The 20,119-nt window shown below is 41.5% G+C and overlaps 1 protein-coding gene across 1 annotated transcript; it reads right to left on the reverse strand.

Moving 5' to 3' along the window:
- Nucleotides 1-392: 392 nt before the first annotated feature.
- Nucleotides 393-1,844, reverse strand: LOC124649559 (pathogenesis-related thaumatin-like protein 3.5). Its single transcript, XM_047189171.1, has 3 exons — nt 1,327-1,844; nt 972-1,233; nt 393-747 (listed from the first exon to the last, which is right to left on the reverse strand). Exons 1-3 carry the CDS (start codon nt 1,772-1,774, stop codon nt 393-395), a joined length of 1,065 nt encoding a protein of 354 aa, XP_047045127.1. The 5' UTR covers nt 1,775-1,844.
- Between the last annotated feature and the right edge of the window lie 18,275 nt (nt 1,845-20,119).

The following is a 20,119-nucleotide window of genomic DNA, read 5'->3' on the forward strand; positions in this document are numbered from 1 at the left end:
TTATATCTTTTTTTTCGTTAGTTAATGTTTATGTATAAGATGTATTCCCTTTAAACTCTGAAACTATGCGATAAAACGGATGTGTGCATCACAGGGTTTAGGTCCCCATTTTAGAAAAACTTAAAAGAGTAGAATATTTACATATCCCCACTATTGAACCAATATACTATCTTGTTTCTGAGACTCAATTTACAATTGCTAGAGGAACTGCAAGTTTGAACAACTGTCACGCAGTCAGAATTCAGAAACTCCTACAAGATTTCTGCTTGATGCACAGCTGAGCCTCTTCTTTCTTCCACCCCTTCGATCACTCAATCCTCTATTGTATCCACCCTGCGCTATTCGCGGTTTTCCAGTCTTCTGAAGATGAGAATGATCACCGGTGAGAATGATCATATTAGGAAAAACAGCGCCGCAGGTAGCAGAAGCAGCTGGTTGTATGGTGCGCTCGCCGAAGATGGCACCATCCCCGGCTGGTAGGCGCTTCTGAGGCCATTGTTGCCCATCAGGGGGTAGTAATTTCCGATGCCATCGTTGGTAGCCAAGGGCGGCTGGTAGTCACTTCCGACGCCATTGCCGCCTGCTGGAGGTGGCAGGTAGGAACTTCCAGCAGCACTGTTACCTGTGGGGGGTGGTTGATAGACGCTTCCAACACCGCTGTTGCCTGCCGGGGGCGGCACGTAGGTGCTTCCAGCGCCATTGTTGTTGGCAGGAGGAACAATGTTAGCATCACCAGGCGTGTTCAACCTGTGCAAACCACGGGTTATCCATCAAATTTCCAGTATTCCAAAGCCTAAAAATCGAAAATTTCAGGGTGTACATATCTGATGAACTTTGACACGTGTGAAGTACTAAGTTTGGTTCCCCAGATATTCAGAAGCACATTTCAAGAATCACCGTTATTTACTGGTTGCAGATTGCAATACTTTTTTACTATGTCGAAGTGAATGAAAGAAAGGATTGATTGGTACCCGGTGGGAGGGAGGCAAAAGGAGATGGTGTAGTCGACGGCGTTGCAGGTGAAGAGGCTGGTGCCGTCGTCGTAGGCGTAGCTGTAGGCCCGCGGACATGCCGACTTGAAAATGGACGAGTAGGCCGTCGAGCTGCACGTCGCCGGCGTCGCATACGCGCCGCTGCAGCAGTACTTGTCCTGCGCGAATGCCTCGCACGCGCTCCGGCATGCCACTGCGCCGCCACCATTGCCACCGTCCACCTGCAGCTCCTTGGGACATGCTGCAGCAACATATATAATCGCATATGCGTCAGACAGACCACATATACACTTCTAGAACATGGACGCATAGATGCTTGCTACGTGACACGTACACAGGTTGAGGTCAGCGTTGCAGCCGGTGGTGTTGCAGCTGCCCTGCCGCGCCCGCGGGACGGCGATGACGGGCAGGTTGTACCCGTCGACGAGGCTCACGTCGTAGAAGTCCTGGTCGGCGGGGCCGCCCTTCCCCAGCGTGATCTCGAACAGCGTCGCTGGCGGCGTCCCTCCCGTGCCGCCGCACTCCAAGTGTCCACCGCCACAGTCGCCGGTCTGGCACGCCACCGCACCAGCAGGCGCACCCGCACCGTCGGCGCTGAAGTTGCACCCCGTGCGCGCCCATATCCGGCCGGACCACCCGGCTGGCGCTGGGACCTGCACCGTCTGCCCCGGGTCGAGCCGGAACCCTGTCGTGGGTAGCTGCGGCGTGCCCGCGCCGGCCATGGTCGCCGGCCAGATGGTCTGGGTGCAGTGGTTGGATATGGTGAAGCTGCAGCTAGCCATTGAGACGCTGCACCCATGGGCAGCTAGCGCCAGCACAAGGAGCAAACATGGGGCACTGCAACTTCTTGGTGCTTCCATGGTCTTGAGATGTTGTTGATTTCCTTGTCACTTGTTGGAATCCTGTTCTTCAAATATATGATGGCGCGCAGGGTCCAAAAATGTTTTGAGTTGCTTGGTGGGATTGCTTTAGCATTTTGCATGGGTAGGGTGGCCTCACAGAAAAGAAATACCTTATGTATGACTGCAAGCGATAAAGTAAAAAATGCTACAGTATTAGGAACCTACAAAATAACACTGGAAACTGTATATATGCCTTAACTTCGTACAAAGAAAACTTGTCAGTCTAAACCAGTCCATATTGTCAATGTCCATGTTCTGTACGACTCCGGCGCGGGCCCCAGCGTATCTCACAGCGATGCGGGCAGCTGGGATTTCGACCCCGCTCCATTTCGACCACACCAACGTATTTTCGTGTTCTGTACATGTATGTTCCATGTACTATCTCCACACTTTTGCAAGGCATCGGAATATTTTATGACAATTCCAATTTCCAATCCACATGGACAAAGATTTACATATTAATAAACTGTTCAAGGGGACCAATCTCAAGTTTAAGCATTCAACTAGAACAAACCACAACTGCTACTACAGTTAACACAACTGCTACTACAATTTTCCATTTATGGAACAGTCTTGCAGATTACAACTAAAGACCTATCCTATTTTTGAGCACAACCAGATTCTCCTGACATTGCTTTCACGGGGTGTAAACTGAACACTTAGCTTTGAGGCGGTAAGAAACACAAGATAGCAAGAAAGGTATCAATTTGTCACATCCATGGTACAGATTCTACTTAGAATTAGTAAATCATCTCACGAATATAAACAACGGCTTGGGTACTTAACAAGATGCCAAGTGCTACCTTTGCAGATCAAGGAAAGAAAAATACCACCTTCTCCATCAGTTCAGATAAAGCATAGCTTCCTGGTGGGTGTCACAGAAAGAATAACCTTCCACAGACAACTACTTTATGCTCCAGCCAACTTTTTCTGCAGCTACTAAGTATCCATGTAATATTAAAATTTGATCTCCAGAAGTACTAGCTCACACAGTATATCCCAGGATAAGCTTGCTTACCTCTACTTCCACCATTCAAGTACAAAGTAAGTGCCGGAAACCTACTAAGAGAAACATAGTGCCATGCATACAACTAGGCAAATTTTAACGCGCATATGATGCATAAAATCCTTTATCCTGGACTGTCATGGCAGTCTTTTATAATGTTTTGCTGCTCAAACTCAGGTGCATAGCGTCTAATAATACCATCAACATCTTTATTATAAAGAAAGAAAAGCTCATCCCGAAAGTAATATCTAAGATTATAGAAGAATTTCTTTCTTTGTTGATAAGTAAAATGAGGTGGTATAACTTTCCCAACAATAAGATTAGCATAACCAGCGAACCAGGGAAAAGCTAGTCTTACACTAGACACATTAATTAATATTTGCAAGTCATTCATTAGCAAAACTATCGTTGTTAGGGGTCGGATCATCCTGAGTGTTGTCCATTCTAGACAGATAATCAGCTATAGGATTATCCTCACCCTTTCTATCAACAATATGTAAATTAAATTCTTCCAATAATAAAACCCATCTAATAAGTCTAGGCTTAGCATCTTTCTTATTCATAATATATTTAATAGAAGAATGATTACAATGCACAATAACTTTAGAATCTACTATGTAAGGTCTAAACTTATCACAAGCAAAGAACACAACAAAAAATTCTTTTTCAGTAGTACCATAATTTTTGGTGCAATCAAGAGTCTTACTAGCATAATATATAACATTAAGTTTCTTATCAACTATTTGCCCAACACAACACCTACTGCATAGTCACTTGCATCACACATAATCTCAAAAGGAAAATTAAAATTAGGTGGTCGAATTATAGGAGCACTAATTAAAGCATTTTTTTAAAACATTGAAAGACTCCACACAATCATCATTAAAAGAAAATGGAACATCCTTTCGTAAAAGATTAGTAAGATACTTTGATATTTTAGAAAAGTCCTTAATGAATCTTCTATAAAACCCCGCATGCCTAATGAAACTTCTTATATCTTCAATATCTTCGCGCGGTCCACTTCAATGCCTCTTCCGGAAACTCGATGACCAAGGATTACACCCTCCGTAACATAAAATGACACTTCTTCCAATTAAGGACTAAGTGTTGGTCCTCACACTGCTGCAAAACTTTGTGAAGATTGAATAGGCAATTATCGAAAGAGGTACCATACACAGAAAATTCATCCATAAATACTTCAATAATATTTTCAATATAATCAGAAATATAGCATTCATGCGTCATTGAAAAGTAGCAGGAGCATTACATAAACCAAATGTCATTCTTCGATAAGCAAAAGTACCAAAGTGACAAGTAAAGATAGCCTTTTCTTGATCGTCTTTGTGCACAGGAATTTGAGAAAACCCATAATAACCATCAAGATAGTAAAAATGTGAATGTTTAGATAATATTAATAACATTTGATCAATAAAGGGTAAAGGGTAATGATCTTTACGAGTAGATTTATTTAAATTTCTAAAATAATTGCACATTCTATAACCAGTAACAGTACGCCGAGCAACAAGTTCATTTTCACATTTAGAACCACAGTGATTCGTCCTTTCTTAGGTACACAATGGACATGACTTGCCCATTTACTATCAGCTATAGGATAAATTATACCAGCCTCAATGAGTTTAATTACCTCTTTTGTTACCACTTCCTTTGTTTTTGGATGAAGACAACGTTGTTAATCAACAATGGAATTTGCATCTTCTTCCAAATTAATCTTATGCATGCATAAATCAGGACTTATACCTTTAAGATCATCAAGAGAGTAACCAATATCCGGCTTATGAGAACGCTATACTTCTAGTAATTTTGTTTCTTAAGCTCCTGAAAGTTTAGCACTAATAATAACATGATATATATTTTTCTCATCAAGGTACGCATATTTCATATCATCAGGAAAAGGTTTTAGTTCAAAACTAGGATCTTCTTTGGGTGGTGGTAACACTCCAAGATTATCAGGTACAATATGAAATTGTAAATGTGGTGGTTGTTGAGATAAAAAATTGTTCTAAGCTTCTCTTTCTTCATTACTATATGGTTCCTCTTGATTAAGTACATATCGTTCCACCGCGTCCGATGAAGCGACTGCCACAGAAGCAAGAGTTTCCATAATATATTTTTGAAACTTGATTTTTCTGAATGCTTATCAGTAAACTTGGAAAAATTAAATTCTAACCTTTCTCCAGCACATTTAATAAACACTCTCTCTTTTGGCAAAGTAATTTCAGCACCAACAATATGTAAGAAAGGTCTACCAAATATAATAGGGCAAAATGCATCTTGGGAGCAACCAAGTACAATAAAATCAGAGGCATACTTTATCTTTCCTACTAATACTTTAACATATCTTACCGTACCAAGAGGACATATAACATCTTTATTAGGAAGTTGAATTGTTACACCAGTTTCCTCCATGTGTATGGGATCAATATCGGGCTTGATTTCGAGATATAGAGAATATGGTATAACATTTATACTTGCTCCAATATCACAAAGACCATGATAACACGAAGTTCCAATAGCGCAAGATATAATAGGTTTACCAACTCTAGCAGTATTACCTTGAATTACCTTAGTGTAATCTTCACATAAATAGACATCACAAGGAGTCCGTTCATTTAATTCTTTGATGGCCGAAATTTGAGACTTCATAGTAATTTGTTCATATGGTTCATGACATCTTCTAGCACTCTTATTTGAGTGGTGAGTAAATTTTCCTTCACCCTGCTTGGATATGGAGGACATTCCACATTTTCTTTTGTAGTACCAGAGGAAGCTTGCTGAACCTGTTTCACAACTTTAGCAATATATGGTGAATCCTTAAGAGGTTCAGTAAATTTTTTAAATCCTATCTTAGGAACATTCAAATGGTTAGCAAAAGATTTAGAAACTTCTACTTAAATATGAGGATCAAGACCAAACTTATTCTTTAATTCTTCAAACAATATAGTAGTAGAGAAATTATCTACACATGCATATTCAAATTCAAAACGAGGCTCGTTACCTTTAAAAAAATCTCATGCAGCTAAATTATTAGCAATAATATCCAATAAATTCCTTGCTTCCTGTTGAGTTCTATTAGTAAAACTCCCTTCAGATGAATTATTTAGAAAATCCCTATGATGGTGGGGCAGCCTCACATATAATACTATCATGAATACCATCACAAGGATTCTTACGGATGAGTTCATTAAGCCTGCCCCAAGCTTGAGCAATACTTTCTCCAACACGAGGCAAAAAATTATAAATATGACAGCAATCATCATAAGCTTCTTTAGGAGTATAGAACTTGGTATAGAAGGCCTTTGATACGTTGCAACGTATCTATAATTTTTTATGCTCCATGTTTGTTTTACACCAATTTCTATATGTTTTGTTTACACTTCGTTGCACTTTTATGCATTTTCTGGAACTAACCTATTGACAAGATGCCACGGTGTCAGTTCCTGTTTTTCAGCTATTTTGTATTTCAGAAAAATTGTACATGAAATATTCTCGAAATTGGACGAAACAAAAGCCGAATTTCCTATTTTACTGTAACGAAGACGAAGTCCAGAGGGCAGACGAAGAAGTGCCAGGAGGTGGCCACACCATACCTGGGCGCGGCCCAGCCCCTGGCCACGCCTAGGGGTGGTGTAGGCCCCTCGGGCGCCCACCGACCTCGCTCTCCCGCCTTTAAATTGCCTCCCGATGCGAAAATCCTAAATCAACCAGCCTCTTGCTGGTGTGCACTCGTAGTACGCAGACATGCTGTTGGGAAACCCCAAGAAGAAGGTATGAAGAGCACAACAACAAGTTTTACCTCAGTACGAAACCAAGGTTTAATCGACTAGTAGAAAAAAGACGTGACTTCTGAAGGTGTTGCTGGCTGACTAGTGGCAAGGCCCGTCGCCGGTAGGCTTGGGCTGAAGCGTAGCGGAGTCTGAAGTTAGCCCATACGTCGTGCCCTGCAGGAACGCCTGCGAAGGGGGTGCGGGAGGCGGTAGCCCCCTGCGGTACGGATCGTTGCCATCGCCTATATATACATATTGTAAGCCGCCGGCTAGGGTTTATCAGATTATAAGATAACCCATGGCGTTTGTAAAAACACTCCCCGATATAGTGAAGTTTTGCTGGCTGGCAGCCGTGGTTTTTTCCCCTTCTGTGTTGGAAGGGGTTTTCCACGTTAAATCTCGTGTCTCCGCTGCGTTTTCTTTTATCGTTCTTCGTTATTTGCTTGTCGTGTTTATAACACGACGAGTAGTTGCCGTCCGCAGTCCAGTGCCAGGATTGAATCGGGGATTTCAGGTAGCAGAATAACCTCTTGGCAAGTTCCCGTCTTCACTTTGTTATGAACGAATTTGCTCCAAGCAATGCTGATCACACTCTACTGATTCAAGGCTGCGTAAAATCGAGGGCTGGGACTACTCCAAACTTGGTGCCCATACCGGGAGGTGTCATCGGGAACACCGCCAATGACGACAGGGGAACCACCAGCGTGTTATGTGGAGGAAGGAATTTTTATCTAGAAACTCCAAAGAAGGATATTACTAGTGAAGCAATGAGTATTTTTTGTTTTCGAAAAGGGGGTTTACCCCAGCCTCTGCATGGTGATGATGCACACGGCCTTTATTAATAGATTCAAAACAAACAAAAGTCTGTGATACAAAATTCACGGATCACGCATGGTGGATACATAAATCAACCAGCGGAACATCAAAAATCTGAAACTAGGTGACCTAAGCATCTTGTAGTCGACTAGTGTGACACCATCCAGCCTGGGACAAGATACCCTGAGCGACCGTCTGGAGATGGTTGCATCCAGTATCCATAAACGCCCGCTGGTCCTGAGAGAGGAGTAACGCCCACTGTTGCACCCAGTGGAGGATCACATGAATAACATGCATGATATTGAAAGTAGTTGAAGTGTTAAACACAATATTATTTCGACATCTCCATATTGACCAACACAAAGCAGACACAGCAATGCGTATTCTATCTTTTGATTTTTTGTCAACACCATTCAGCCAATTACCAATCATATTGGTAATATTAGCTGGGGGCGGGAGATTAAAAGCGGAAAACACCATGCGCCAAAGTAATTTTGAAAGAGGACAAGCTATAAAAAGATGTTCGATGGTTTCTTGTGCACCACAAAAACACATTTCGTACACCCTTTTCAATTCCTCTTTGCAAGATTATCTTTGGTTAACAAAACTTTATTATGAAGAAACCACATAAAAAATTTGATCTTCAGCGGAATTTTAAGCTTCCATAAATATTTCGGCAGAAAAGGAGTATGATCATTCATCAAGTCTTCATACATAGATTTAACATTAAATAAACTTGAGGTTGTAAGATTCCAAGCAAAAGCATCTGGTTCATTCTCAAGAGTAGTAGTCATCAAACGTCTACATAAATGTAACCAATCTGTCCACTTATTCCCCTGTAACACTCTCCTAAACTGAATATTCAGTGGTACCTGAGCTAGTACATCTGCAGCTAAGACATTTCTATGTTGAACAATGTGATACCAAGATGGGTACTGTTGCGCCAAAGATTTATCCCCCAGCCAAACATCCTCCCAAAATCTAACAGCCGAACCACCCCCTAATTTAAAGTGGCCTCGTGCAAAGAAATCATCTTTCACATGCATTAATCCCTTCCAAAAAGTAGAATCAGATGGTTTAGCTTGAACTTGAGAACGAGTTTTTTGAGAGAGATATTTATAATGTAATAACTCCTGCCACACCCCCTCTCCATTCAATAGTTTGAAGAGCCATTTACTTAGAAGGCATTTATTTTTTAGTTCTAAAACCTCAATACCAAGACTACCTTGATATTTTGGCCTACAAATAATATTCCATTTTGTTAATCTATATTTCCTCTTTTCCCCATCTCCTTGCCAAAAAAAATCTAGACCGAAAAAATCGAGTCTTTTCAGAACCCCTTTCGGAATCTCGAGGAAAGATAACATAAACATCGGTAAACTTGTCGACACAGAATTGATCAAAACAAGTCTATCCCCATAAGATAAGATCTTGCCTTTCCAGCATCCCAATTTTCCCTCAAATCGAGTTTCTACCAGATACCAATCTGAATTTCTAATGGTTTTGTAGTTAATAGGAACTCCAAGGTACTTAAACGGCAAAGAGCCCGCCCCACATCCAAAAATATGTTAATATTGCTGCTCCTCTTCCCTTGCTTTTCCGAAACAAAATAATTCGCTCTTATAAAAATTAATTTTCAAACCCGAGAGTTATTCAAAAATACACAAAATTAATTTCATGTTTAGTGCCTTTTGCAAATCATGCTCCATAAACAGAATTGTATCATCTGTATATTGTAAAATTGAAATACCTCCCTCAACAAGATGCGGGATTAGGCTTCCCACTTGGCCATCTGCCTTACCGCGCTCGATTAAAATGGCCAACACATCTACAACAATGTTAAAGAGGATAGGCGAGAGAGGGTCACCCTGTCTCAATCCCTTCCTAGTTTGGAAATAATGCCCAATATCATCATTAACCTTGACTGCGACACTCCCGTCTCAGACAAAATCTTTGATGAAACGACACCATTCTGGCGCAAAACCTTTCATTCTCAATGTTTATTGCAGGAATGACCATTTAACCTTATCATAAGCCTTTTCGAAATCAATTTTAAACAAAAGCCCATCCATTTTCTTTGAATGCAACTCATGAATAGTTTCGTGTAATATAACCACACCTTCCAATATATGTCTACCCAACATAAAAGTCGTTTGTGCGGGTCTAATCACTTTCGAAGCAATCCCCGTCACGCGATTAGTACCAACTTTCGTAAACACTTTGAAACTCACATTAAGTAAACAAATAGAGCTATATTGTTGAATCTGAACTGCATTTTCCTTTTTGGGTAACAATGTAATGATGCCATAATTCAGTTTATATAAGGACAACTCCCCACTGTGCAACTGACTAAATAACGCTATCCGGTCATTTTTTATAACCTCCCAAAAAATCTAATAAAACTCAGCGGGAAACCCATCCGGCCTAGGAGCCTTATTATGCTCCATTTGAGAAATAGCTTCATGCACCTCCTTCTCAGTAAAAGGAGAAGTAAGAAGATTATGTTCCTCAATAGAGAGCTTGGGTATATCCTGATTGTTGTCCTCAATTAGATCAACATTGGATGGGATTGGGTCTCCAAAAAGCTTCTTATAAAATTCATAAATATAAACCTTTAAATATTCATCACCAACAATAGTCCCTTCCTCTTGCTCAAGTTGGTATTTTTTCTTTTTTTTTCTCTTTTTGCCATTAGCAATTAGATGAAAATACTTAGTATTACAACCCCCTTGTTGAATGTGTTTTACTTTCACCCTTTGAACCCATTTGGTCTCCTCATCTCTCCTTAGCTTAGTGATTTTTTCAGTCGCATCTTTCAAAGTAGCCCTTTCGGCTTGAGAGAGAGGAGTAGTTTATGATTTTAGATCAAGGTCGTCTATAAGAGCAATTAGTCTCCATTTCTCTTTTTTATAATTGCCACTCATACTCTTAGCCCAACCTTTTAAGAATTGTCATAAATGTCTAATCTTATTTTGCCATCGCTCAAGCCTGTAGTAATAGAATTTCATTCCTTTGACACCATCTCATAGAAACCCTCTTGTCTGGACCAAAACAGCTCAAAAGACAATCTGGATTTATTCCCATTATGTGCTTTTATACCAGAGTCTATTAGGAGAGGAGTATGATCAGAGCCAGACCCTGTCCTAGATAAGGCTCTCACCGACACTAATGGAAATTTATGTTCCCAATCCACTGTAGTCAGAATTCTATCCGACTTCTCATAAGTACGATTATCTCTTCGACTAGCCCATGTAAATTGTCTCCCCGAAAGGGCAATTTCCCTTAAGTTGAGAGATTGAATAATCGAATTAAACATAAAAGGCCATCTTGCATTAAAATTATCATTATTTTTTCTTCTTTTTTCCTAATGATGTTAAAATCACCACCTACCATCATAGGGAGATCTTGATTATCACACATCCTTACTAGCTCAGCTAAGAAATCTGGTTTTTGTGCATCTTGGGCAGCCCCATAAATAGGCACAAAATTCCATTCAAAATCATCTCTCTTGCATTTCATGTGCATGCGTACATAAAAGTCCCCAGTGGGAACTTTTTGTACATCAAGAGTGTCAGAATTAACTCCTACTAAGATTCGTCCGGACCTCCCTTGAGGAGGTAGACAAAACCATGAGAAATTGAAAGGGCCAGCTAGTTGATTTAAGAAAGGGATTGCAAAGTTTGATCTCCCTGTCTCCAGCAAAGCAATGAAATCAAGTGCATATTCCCTAATAGATTCTTTAACAAAAAGATGTTTAGCCGTATCCCCAAAGCCACCTCCATTCCATATCATACCTTTTAAATTCTGCATTTTGGTAATTTTTTAAATTCTCTTTCTATTACTCCTATGAATGTTAGAAGGATCATACACCTTTTTTTCTTACTTTCTTTTCTTTTATTCAGCAGTTCCTATTACTCCTACTCCTACGCATCGTCACCTCGTCCCTCGCTAGTCTTTGTTTATTCAGCAGTTCCTGTTTCGGGTTACAAATGTGAGCAACCAAACCAGTATCAAATACACAGGCACTACTACGATGACCAGTAAGATAGACATCAATAACATGTATATCATATATACCTTTCTTCTTGACGTGGCCGCTCTTCAGATTAGCCATGTATTTGGAGAAATTGTGCTTCCAGTGCCCTTCTTCCTTGCAGTAAAAGCACACAGTATCAGGCTTAGGGCTAGCCTTGGGCTTCTTAGGAGGCGCAGTAGATTTCTTGCCGCCCTTCTTGAAGTTGCCCTTGTTGTTAGGCTTGCCCTGCTTCTTGAAACTGGTGGTCTTGTTGACCATCAACACTTGGTGCTCTTTCTGTATCTCCACCTCAGCAGGTTTCAGCATGGAGAAGAGTTCAGGTAACTCTTTGTTCATGTTCTGCATGTTGTAGTTCATCATGAAGTTCTTGTAACTAGGTGGCAGTGATTGGAGGACACGATGAATACCCAGCTGGTTAGGAATCACAATTCCCAAGTCACTGAGCTTCTTCGCGTGCCTAGACATCTTGAGCACGTGCGCGCAAACGAAGCTACCCTCTTCCATCATGCGGCCAAAGAAATGTTTTGAGACCTCATAGCTTTCCACGGCCGCATGAGTTTCAAAGATAGCTTTGAGCTCACGGACTAGCTCACGGGGGTCATGGGTTTCAAAACGCTTTTGAAGCTCTGCCTCTAGGCTGAACAGGATGGCACACTGAACTTGGGAGTACCGAGTCTTCAGAGTCTGGTAAACATGCTTTACCTCATTGGTAGCAGTCAAGGCAGGTGGGGAACCTAGCGGTGCATCGAGCACATATTGCAGGTTTCCAGCAGTGAGGAAAATCCTCACATGACGGATCCAGTCTGTGAAGTTGCTTCCATTGTTCTTAAGTTTCTCTTTCTCTAGGAACTGATTAAAATTGATGGTGGGGCCGCCATGATCTACAACATATTTGCAAAGAGTTTAGACTAAGTTTATGATAAATTGAGTTCATTTTAATTATTAAATTAACTAGGTGAACTCCCACTCAAAACAACATCCCTCACATTGTCTTAGTGATAACACGAACCAAATCTACTACACCAAGTCCGATCTTCACGAGAAAAGATGTAGTTTCAAAGGTAAACACTCGAAGTGTTCATCGTATCATTGATATGACTCATGCTCTACCTTTCGGTATCCCGTGTTCCGAGACCATGTCTGTACATGCTAGGCTCGTCAAGGTTACCTTAGTATCCGCGTGTGCAAATCTGGCTTGCACCCGTTGTATGCACATGTAGAATCTATCACACCCGATCATCACGTGATACTTCGAAACGACAAGTCTTAGCAACGGTGCATACTAAGGATGAACGCTTTATTATCTTGATATTTAGTGAGAGGGATCATCTTATAATGCTACCGTCGCGATCTAAGCAAAATAAGATGCATAAAGGATTAACATCACATGCAATTCATAATGTGTGATATGATATGCCATTTCTTCTTGTGCTTTTGATCTCCATCTCCAAAACACGGACATGACCTCCATCATCACCAACATGGCGTCAAGGTCAGTGGCGCCGCTTCATGGTTGTCCATTGATGACCCACAAGTATAGGGGGTGTATCGTAGTACTTTCGATAAATAAGAGTGTCGAACCCAACAAGGAGCAGAAGGTGTTGACAAGCAGTTTCGATGAAGGATTCACTGTAAATGCTCACAGACAAGTATTCGGGGGGTTTTGATATAGCGAGATGAATAAAGTACAAGTAAGTAAAATGCGAGAGTAATAATTGTAGCGAGTGGCCCAATCCTTTTTAGCACAAAGGACAAGCCGGTTTGTTTACTTATAATGACCAAACGTTCTTGAGGTCACACGGGAATTTAGTCTAGTGCTTTCGCTTCATATAGTTGATTAATCTTCATTGTTTTGATAAGTGTTGTGTGGGTGAACCTATGCTAATGCACCGCCCTTCCTAGGACTAATACATACTTGTGATTATACCCCTTGCAAGCATCCGCAAATACAAGAAAGTAATTAAGATAAATCTAACCACAGACCTTAAACTACGAGATCCTGCTATCCCTCCTGCATCGATATACCAACGGGGGTTCAGGTTGATGTCACTCCGGCAACCCCACAATTAGCAAACGAATGCAAGATGTATTCCCCTAGGCACATAAAGGTGAAGTATCATATAGTCGACGTTCACATGACACCACTAGAAGAATAACACCACAACTTAAATATCAAACCATTGAATATTACTCAACATAGTTCACTACTAACATTTAGACTTCACCCATGTCCTCAAGAACTAAACGAACTACTCACGAGTCATCATATGGAACATGATCAGAGGTGATATGATGATGAATAACAATCTGAACATAAACCTTGGTTCAATAGTTTCACTCAATAGCATCAATAACAAGGAGTAATCAATACCGGGAGAGTTTCCCCTACCAAACAATCAAGATTCAACCCGAGATGTTACAGCGGTGACGAGGTGCAGCGGTGGAGATGACGGTGACGGTGGTGGAGATGATGGTGATGATGATCCCAATGAAGTCCAGCTCGATGGCGGTGACGATGGCGTCGATTTCCCCCTCTGGGAGGGAATTTCCCCGGCGGATTTCAGCCTGCCGGAGAGCTATTTTCTCTCTGGTGTTTTTCCGCCCCGCAGAGGCGGCTGTGTCTCCTCGCGATTATTCTCTGGAGCTTAGGTTTTCGGGGAGAAGAAGTACGCGAAAGAGAGGCGGCCGAAGGGGGCTGTGGGCCCCCTCCCCACCGAGCGGCGCGGCCGGGCCGGGGCCCGCGCCGGCCTATGGGGGGCCCATGGCGGCCCTCCTCGGCTCCTCCTTTTGGCTAGCTCAATCTTCCGGAAAAATAAGATCTTCGGTGTAATTTCCGTCAATTGTTGATCTCCGAAATATTGCATTCGACGGTGCTTTTTCCAGCAGAATCCGACTCCGGTGGATGATCCTCCAATAATCATGAAACATGCAAAATAGATGAAATAACATAAGTATCACCTCTAAATATGAAATATATCAATGAATAACAGTAAATTATGATATAAAATAGTGATGCAAAATGGACGTATCAACTCCCCCAAGCTTAGACTTCGCTTGTCCCCAAGCGAAACTGAACTCAGTAAACAAGACCACATGTTTATGGAGTGAAGAGTCGATAAATAAAATACGGACAAGAAGCATCATATTAATTCACACAAGACATTATAGTGCACAACCTCCTCATATGATTAAACTTGAAACAAGTAAAAGGAAATCACAAATAAAGGTGCATAGGAAATCATAATTGGTGATGGCAAACTTTGTTCTTAGTCAAAGAACAGTTAACATATTGTACTTATCTATTGAGCAGCGCTCTTATATTAAAGCTTATAGCAAAACTTGCATACTCAATCATAATAATCCCCTCATAATCATCGATAACCTTCAAAGCTATATTCATTCAGATAAAACTTGTACTGAACAAGGAAGAATAAAAGGCATGATTAAGTAGATCACAGTATAAATGGTTTGATCACAACAACTCAATTGCTTGCTTAAGATAGAGGGAAATAGGTTTACTGACTCAACATAAAATAAAAGATAGGCCCTTCGCAGAGGGAAGCGGGGATTAAATCATGTGCTAGAGCTTTTTAAGTTTTGAAATCATATAGAGAGAATAAAAGTAAAGTTTGAGAGGTGTTTGTTGTTGTCAACGAATGGTAGTGGGTACTCTAACCCCCTTGCCAAACAGACTTCCAAAGAGCGGCTCCCATGAAGGACGTTATCTCTACCGAGCAAGGTAGATCATCCCTCTTCTCTTTTGTTTACACATGTACTTTAGTTTATTTAAGGATGACACTCCTCCCAACCTTTGCTTTCTCAAGCCATGGCTAAGCGAATCCTCGGGTGCCTTCCAACATTTCACATACCATGGAGGAGTGTCTATTGCAAAATTAAGTTGTTTACTGATGAATCAGAGCAAAACATGTGAAGAGGATTATTAATGAGAGTTAATTAATTGGGGCTGGGAACCCCGTTGCCGACTCTTTTTGCAAAATTATAGGATAAGTGGATGAAGCCACTAGTCCATTAGTGAAAGCTGCCCAACAAGATTGAAAGATAAAACACCACATACTTCCTCATGAGCTATAAAACATTGACACAAATAAGGGATGATAACTTTTGAATTGTTTAAAGGTAGCACATGAAGTATTTACTTGGAATGGCAGGGAAATACCACATAGTAGGTAGTTATGGTGGACACTGATGGCATAGGTTTGGTTTAAGGGTTTGGATGCACGAGAAGCATTCCCTCTCAGTACAGGTCTTTAGCTAGCAAGGTTGATTAGCAAGCATAAGAGTTGAGGGAAACAAACAAATATACATGTGATAGAAACAATCACGCATCTTCCTTGTAAGCACAAACAATTTTAACTTCAGAATACTAAGCTAGGAGCTAACAAGAAAGAAAGATAATGAAATAACATATCTACATGTATTTCCACTTTTCTACTTAAACTCAAAGTGTTGTTGCTATTGACCAATGCTAAGTTTGCCAAAACCAAATGGATTTACTCAATGCTCCCAAAGTGATACCAATACTTAACAACAAGATCAATCATATAATAGAGATTGCAAACTAAAATAAGATGTGCAATATGTAAATGGTAAAACTTCTCATTAATATTCCATAACGATAACTCACACCAAGGGATACATAGATAACCAACTAAAGAGAGATACTTCCATACTGCAACACATCTTATATGATAACTTCCCTACTCATGATATGACACTACTTGATAGTAAAAAGGTAAAAGATAGTGATGATGTGATGCCGCGGCACTCCCCCAAGCTTGGAACAAGCCAAGGGGGTGCCAATACCGATGATGAATTACTCCTTCGGTGGTGGTGGTAGAACGACCCTGATGGGAGTGAGGAATTGCTCTAGCATTCTGCGAAGTCGGTTGTTCTCCTCTTGAAGTATCTCCACTTCCCTTCTCAGAACACGGATCACAAAACTCATCGGTAACCCGAAGAGCCTCCTCCATAGCAGGGAAAGAGTTGAGGCTAGGAGCAGGTGGTAAAGGTCCCTGCAAGTTATGAGAAAAAGAACGTCGAGTGTCAATCGATCCCACCAAGATTGGCTTACTCCCTATTGATGACATCTTCTTCACTTCCTCCTTGACGCTATCATCCATCTCTTTCCGTCTCGTCACGATTCTTTCCTCTTCCGCCCATCCAACGAAAGTTCCTTGATGTAGATCCTGGAGGAGCTCACGGTTGTGACGCATTGCATAATCTTCTGAGGATGAACCTTGCGACGACATCTAAACAGAAACAGGTCGAAACAAAACACGACGAGAAAACGATATACGGACCTCCATGGGTCCGGGGGATTATATAGCAGAAATTTTCACAACGGAAGGAAAGTACCAGGTCGAACAGGAGTTGGAGAGGGACACCGAGGGGCCGTCCTCATAGGGCGGCGCGGCCAGGCTGGGGCCCGCGCCGGCCTATGGGGGCACGCCCTCGTGCGTCTCCTCCACTCCGTTTCGATCTCGTAATTTTTCATATTTTCCAAAAATAGCAAAAACATTGTTCGGAAAGTTAAACGCGGACTTTTTATTACCAGAACTGTTACCTATTCAAAGTCGAACTCTGCAGAACTGTCAATTTGGCCTTTGATGAAAGCTTCCAGAGTTACCACTCGAATAATATCAACATCTTCATTATAAGAATCACCAGAGATATAATGCTTGAGTCTTTGTCAATTCACCACTTGTGTGGCATCACCTTGCAGAGAACTAATTTTAATTGCCCCTGAACGATACACCTCCACAATGACATATGGTCCTTCCCATTTTGAGAGTAATTTCCCTGCAAAAAATCTGAGACGAGACCGATACAATAGGACTTTATCTCCAACATTAAATTCTCTTTTGATAATTCTTCTATCATGCCATTTCTTAACTTTCTCCTTAAAGAGTTTAGCATTTTCATAAGCTTCACTTCTCCATTCGTCTAGAGAACTCAATTGTAGCAATCTCTTCTTACCGGCAAGTTTAGGATCTTTATTTAGTTCTCTTACAGCCCAATAAGCTTTGTGCTCTAGTTCTAAAGGTAAATGACAAGCTTTCCCATAAACCATTTTATAAGGTGACATACCCATGGGATTTTTATAAGCAGTTCTATAAGCCCAAAGTGCTTCCTTCAATTTACTAGCCCAGTTCTTTCTAGATTTATTAACAGTCTTTTACAAGATAGATTTAATCTCTCTATTTGATAATTCTACTTGCCCACTAGTTTGAGGATGATAAGCGGAAGCAATCCTATGATTAATACCATATTTAGCAAGAGTTTTTCTAAAACCACCATGAATAAAATGAGAACCTCCATCGGTCATGAGATATCTAGGAACTCCAAATCTAGGAAAAATAATATCTAGAAGCATTCTTAAAGAGGTCTCACCATCGGCACTTTTTGTGGGTATGGCTTCCACCCATTTAGTAACATAATCAACAGCAACAAGTATATGAGTGTTACCTTCGAAGAAGGAAAGGACCCATGAAGTCAAATCCCCAACAATCGAATGGTTCAATAACAAGAGTATAATTCATAGGCATTTCATTGCGTCTGGAGATATTACCAACTGATGGCGTGTATTTCACACGTTCGTTGGGCAACCCCAAGAGGAAGGTATGATGCGCACAGGAGCAAGTTTTCCCTCAGAAAGAAACCAAGGTTTATCGAACCAGGAGGAGCCAAGAAGCACGTTGAAGGTTGATGGCGGCGGGATGTAGTGCGGCGCAACACCAGGGATTCCGGCGCCAACGTGGAACCTGCACAACACAACCAAAGTACTTTGCCCCAACGAAACGAGTGAGGTTGTCAATCTCACCGGCTTGCTGTAACAAAGGATTAACCGTATTGTGTGGAAGATGATTGTTTGCGAGAGAAAACAGTAAAACAAGTATTGCAGCAGATTTATATTTCGAGTATTAAAAGAATGGACCGGGGTCCACAGGTTCACTAGAGGTGTCTCTCCCATAAGATAAAAGCATGTTGGGTGAACAAATTACGGTCGGGCAATTGACAAATAGAGAGGGCATAACAATGCACATACATGTCATGATAAGTATAGTGAGATTTAATTGGGCATTACGACAAAGTACATAGACCGCCATCCAAGCTGCATCTATGCCTAAAAAGTCCACCTTCGGGTTATCGTCCGAACCCCTTCCGGTATTAAGTTGCAAAGCAACGGACAATTGCATTAAGTATGGTGCGTAATGTAATCAACAACTACATCCTCGGACATAGCGCCAATGTTTTATCCCTAGTGGCAACGAGCACAACACAACCTTAGAACTTTACGTCACCTGTCCCGGTGTCAATGCGGGCATGAACCCACTATCGAGCATAAATACTCCCTCTTGGAGTTAAGAGCAAAAACTTGGCCAGAGCCTCTACTAATAACGGAGAGCATGCAAGATCATAAACAACACATATGCAATAACTTGATAATTAACATAACATGGTATTCTCTATCCATCGGATCCCGACAAACACAACATAGAGTATTACGAGATAGATGATCTTGATCATGTTAGGCAGCTCACAAGATCCAACAATGAAGCACAATGAGGAGAAGACAACCATCTAGCTACTGCTATGGACCCATAGTCCAGGGGTGAACTACTCACTCATCACTCCGGAGGCGACCATGGCGGCGTAGAGTCCTCCGGGAGATGAATCCCCTCTCCCGGCAGGGTGCCGGAGGAGATCTCCAGAATCCCCCGAGATGGGATTGGCGGCGGCGGCGTCTCGGTAAGGTTTTCCGTATCGTGGTTTTTCGCATCGGGGTTTCGCGACGGAGGCTTTAAGTAGGCGGAAGGGCAGAGTCGGGGGCCGACGAGGGGCCCACACCACGGGCGGCGCGGGCCCCCTTGGCCGCGCCGCCTTGTGGTTTGGCCACCTCGTGGCCCCACTTCGTATGCTCTTCGGTCTTCCGGAAGGTTCGTGGCGAAATAGGCCCCTGGGTCTTTGTTTCGTCCAATTCCGAGAATATTTCGTTACTAGGATTTACGAAACCAAAAACAGCGAGAAAACCGCAAGCGGCACTTCGGCATCTTGTTAATAGGTTAGTTCCGAGAAAATGCACGAATATGACATAAAGTGTGCATAAAACATGTAGGTATCATCAATAATATGGCATAGAACATAAGAAATTATCGATACGTCGGAGACGTATCAAGCATCCCCAAGCTTAGTTACTGCTCGTCCCGAGCAGGTAAAACGATAACAAAGATAATTTCTGAAGTGACATGCCATCATAACCTTGATCATACTATTTGTAAACATATGTAGTGGATGCAGCGATCAAAACAATGGTAATGACATGAGTAAACAAGTGAATCATAAAGCAAAGACTTTTCATGAATAGTACTTCAAGACAAGCATTAATAAGTCTTGCATAAGAGTTAACTCATAAAGCAATAAATCAAAGTAGAGGCATTGAAGCAACACAAAGAAAGATTAAGTTTCAGCGGTTGCTTTCAACTTGTAACATGTATATCTCATGGATAATTGTCAACTTAGAGTAATATAACAAGTGCAATATGCAAGTATGTAGGAATCAA

The sequence above is a fragment of the Lolium rigidum genome, chromosome 1, assembly GCF_022539505.1.
Source record: "Lolium rigidum isolate FL_2022 chromosome 1, APGP_CSIRO_Lrig_0.1, whole genome shotgun sequence".
NCBI classification, from domain to species: domain Eukaryota; kingdom Viridiplantae; phylum Streptophyta; class Magnoliopsida; order Poales; family Poaceae; genus Lolium; species Lolium rigidum.

Coding starts and splice junctions, on each gene's coding strand:
- LOC124649559 (XM_047189171.1), bottom strand. CDS start 1,774: ATGGCTAGCTGCAGCTTCACCATATCCAACCACTGCACCCAGACCATC. Junction 1,234..1,326: donor CAACGCTGACCTCAACCTGT/GTACGTGTCACG, acceptor ATGTTGCTGCAG/CATGTCCCAAGGAGCTGCAG. Junction 748..971: donor TTTTGCCTCCCTCCCACCGG/GTACCAATCAAT, acceptor TGGTTTGCACAG/GTTGAACACGCCTGGTGATG.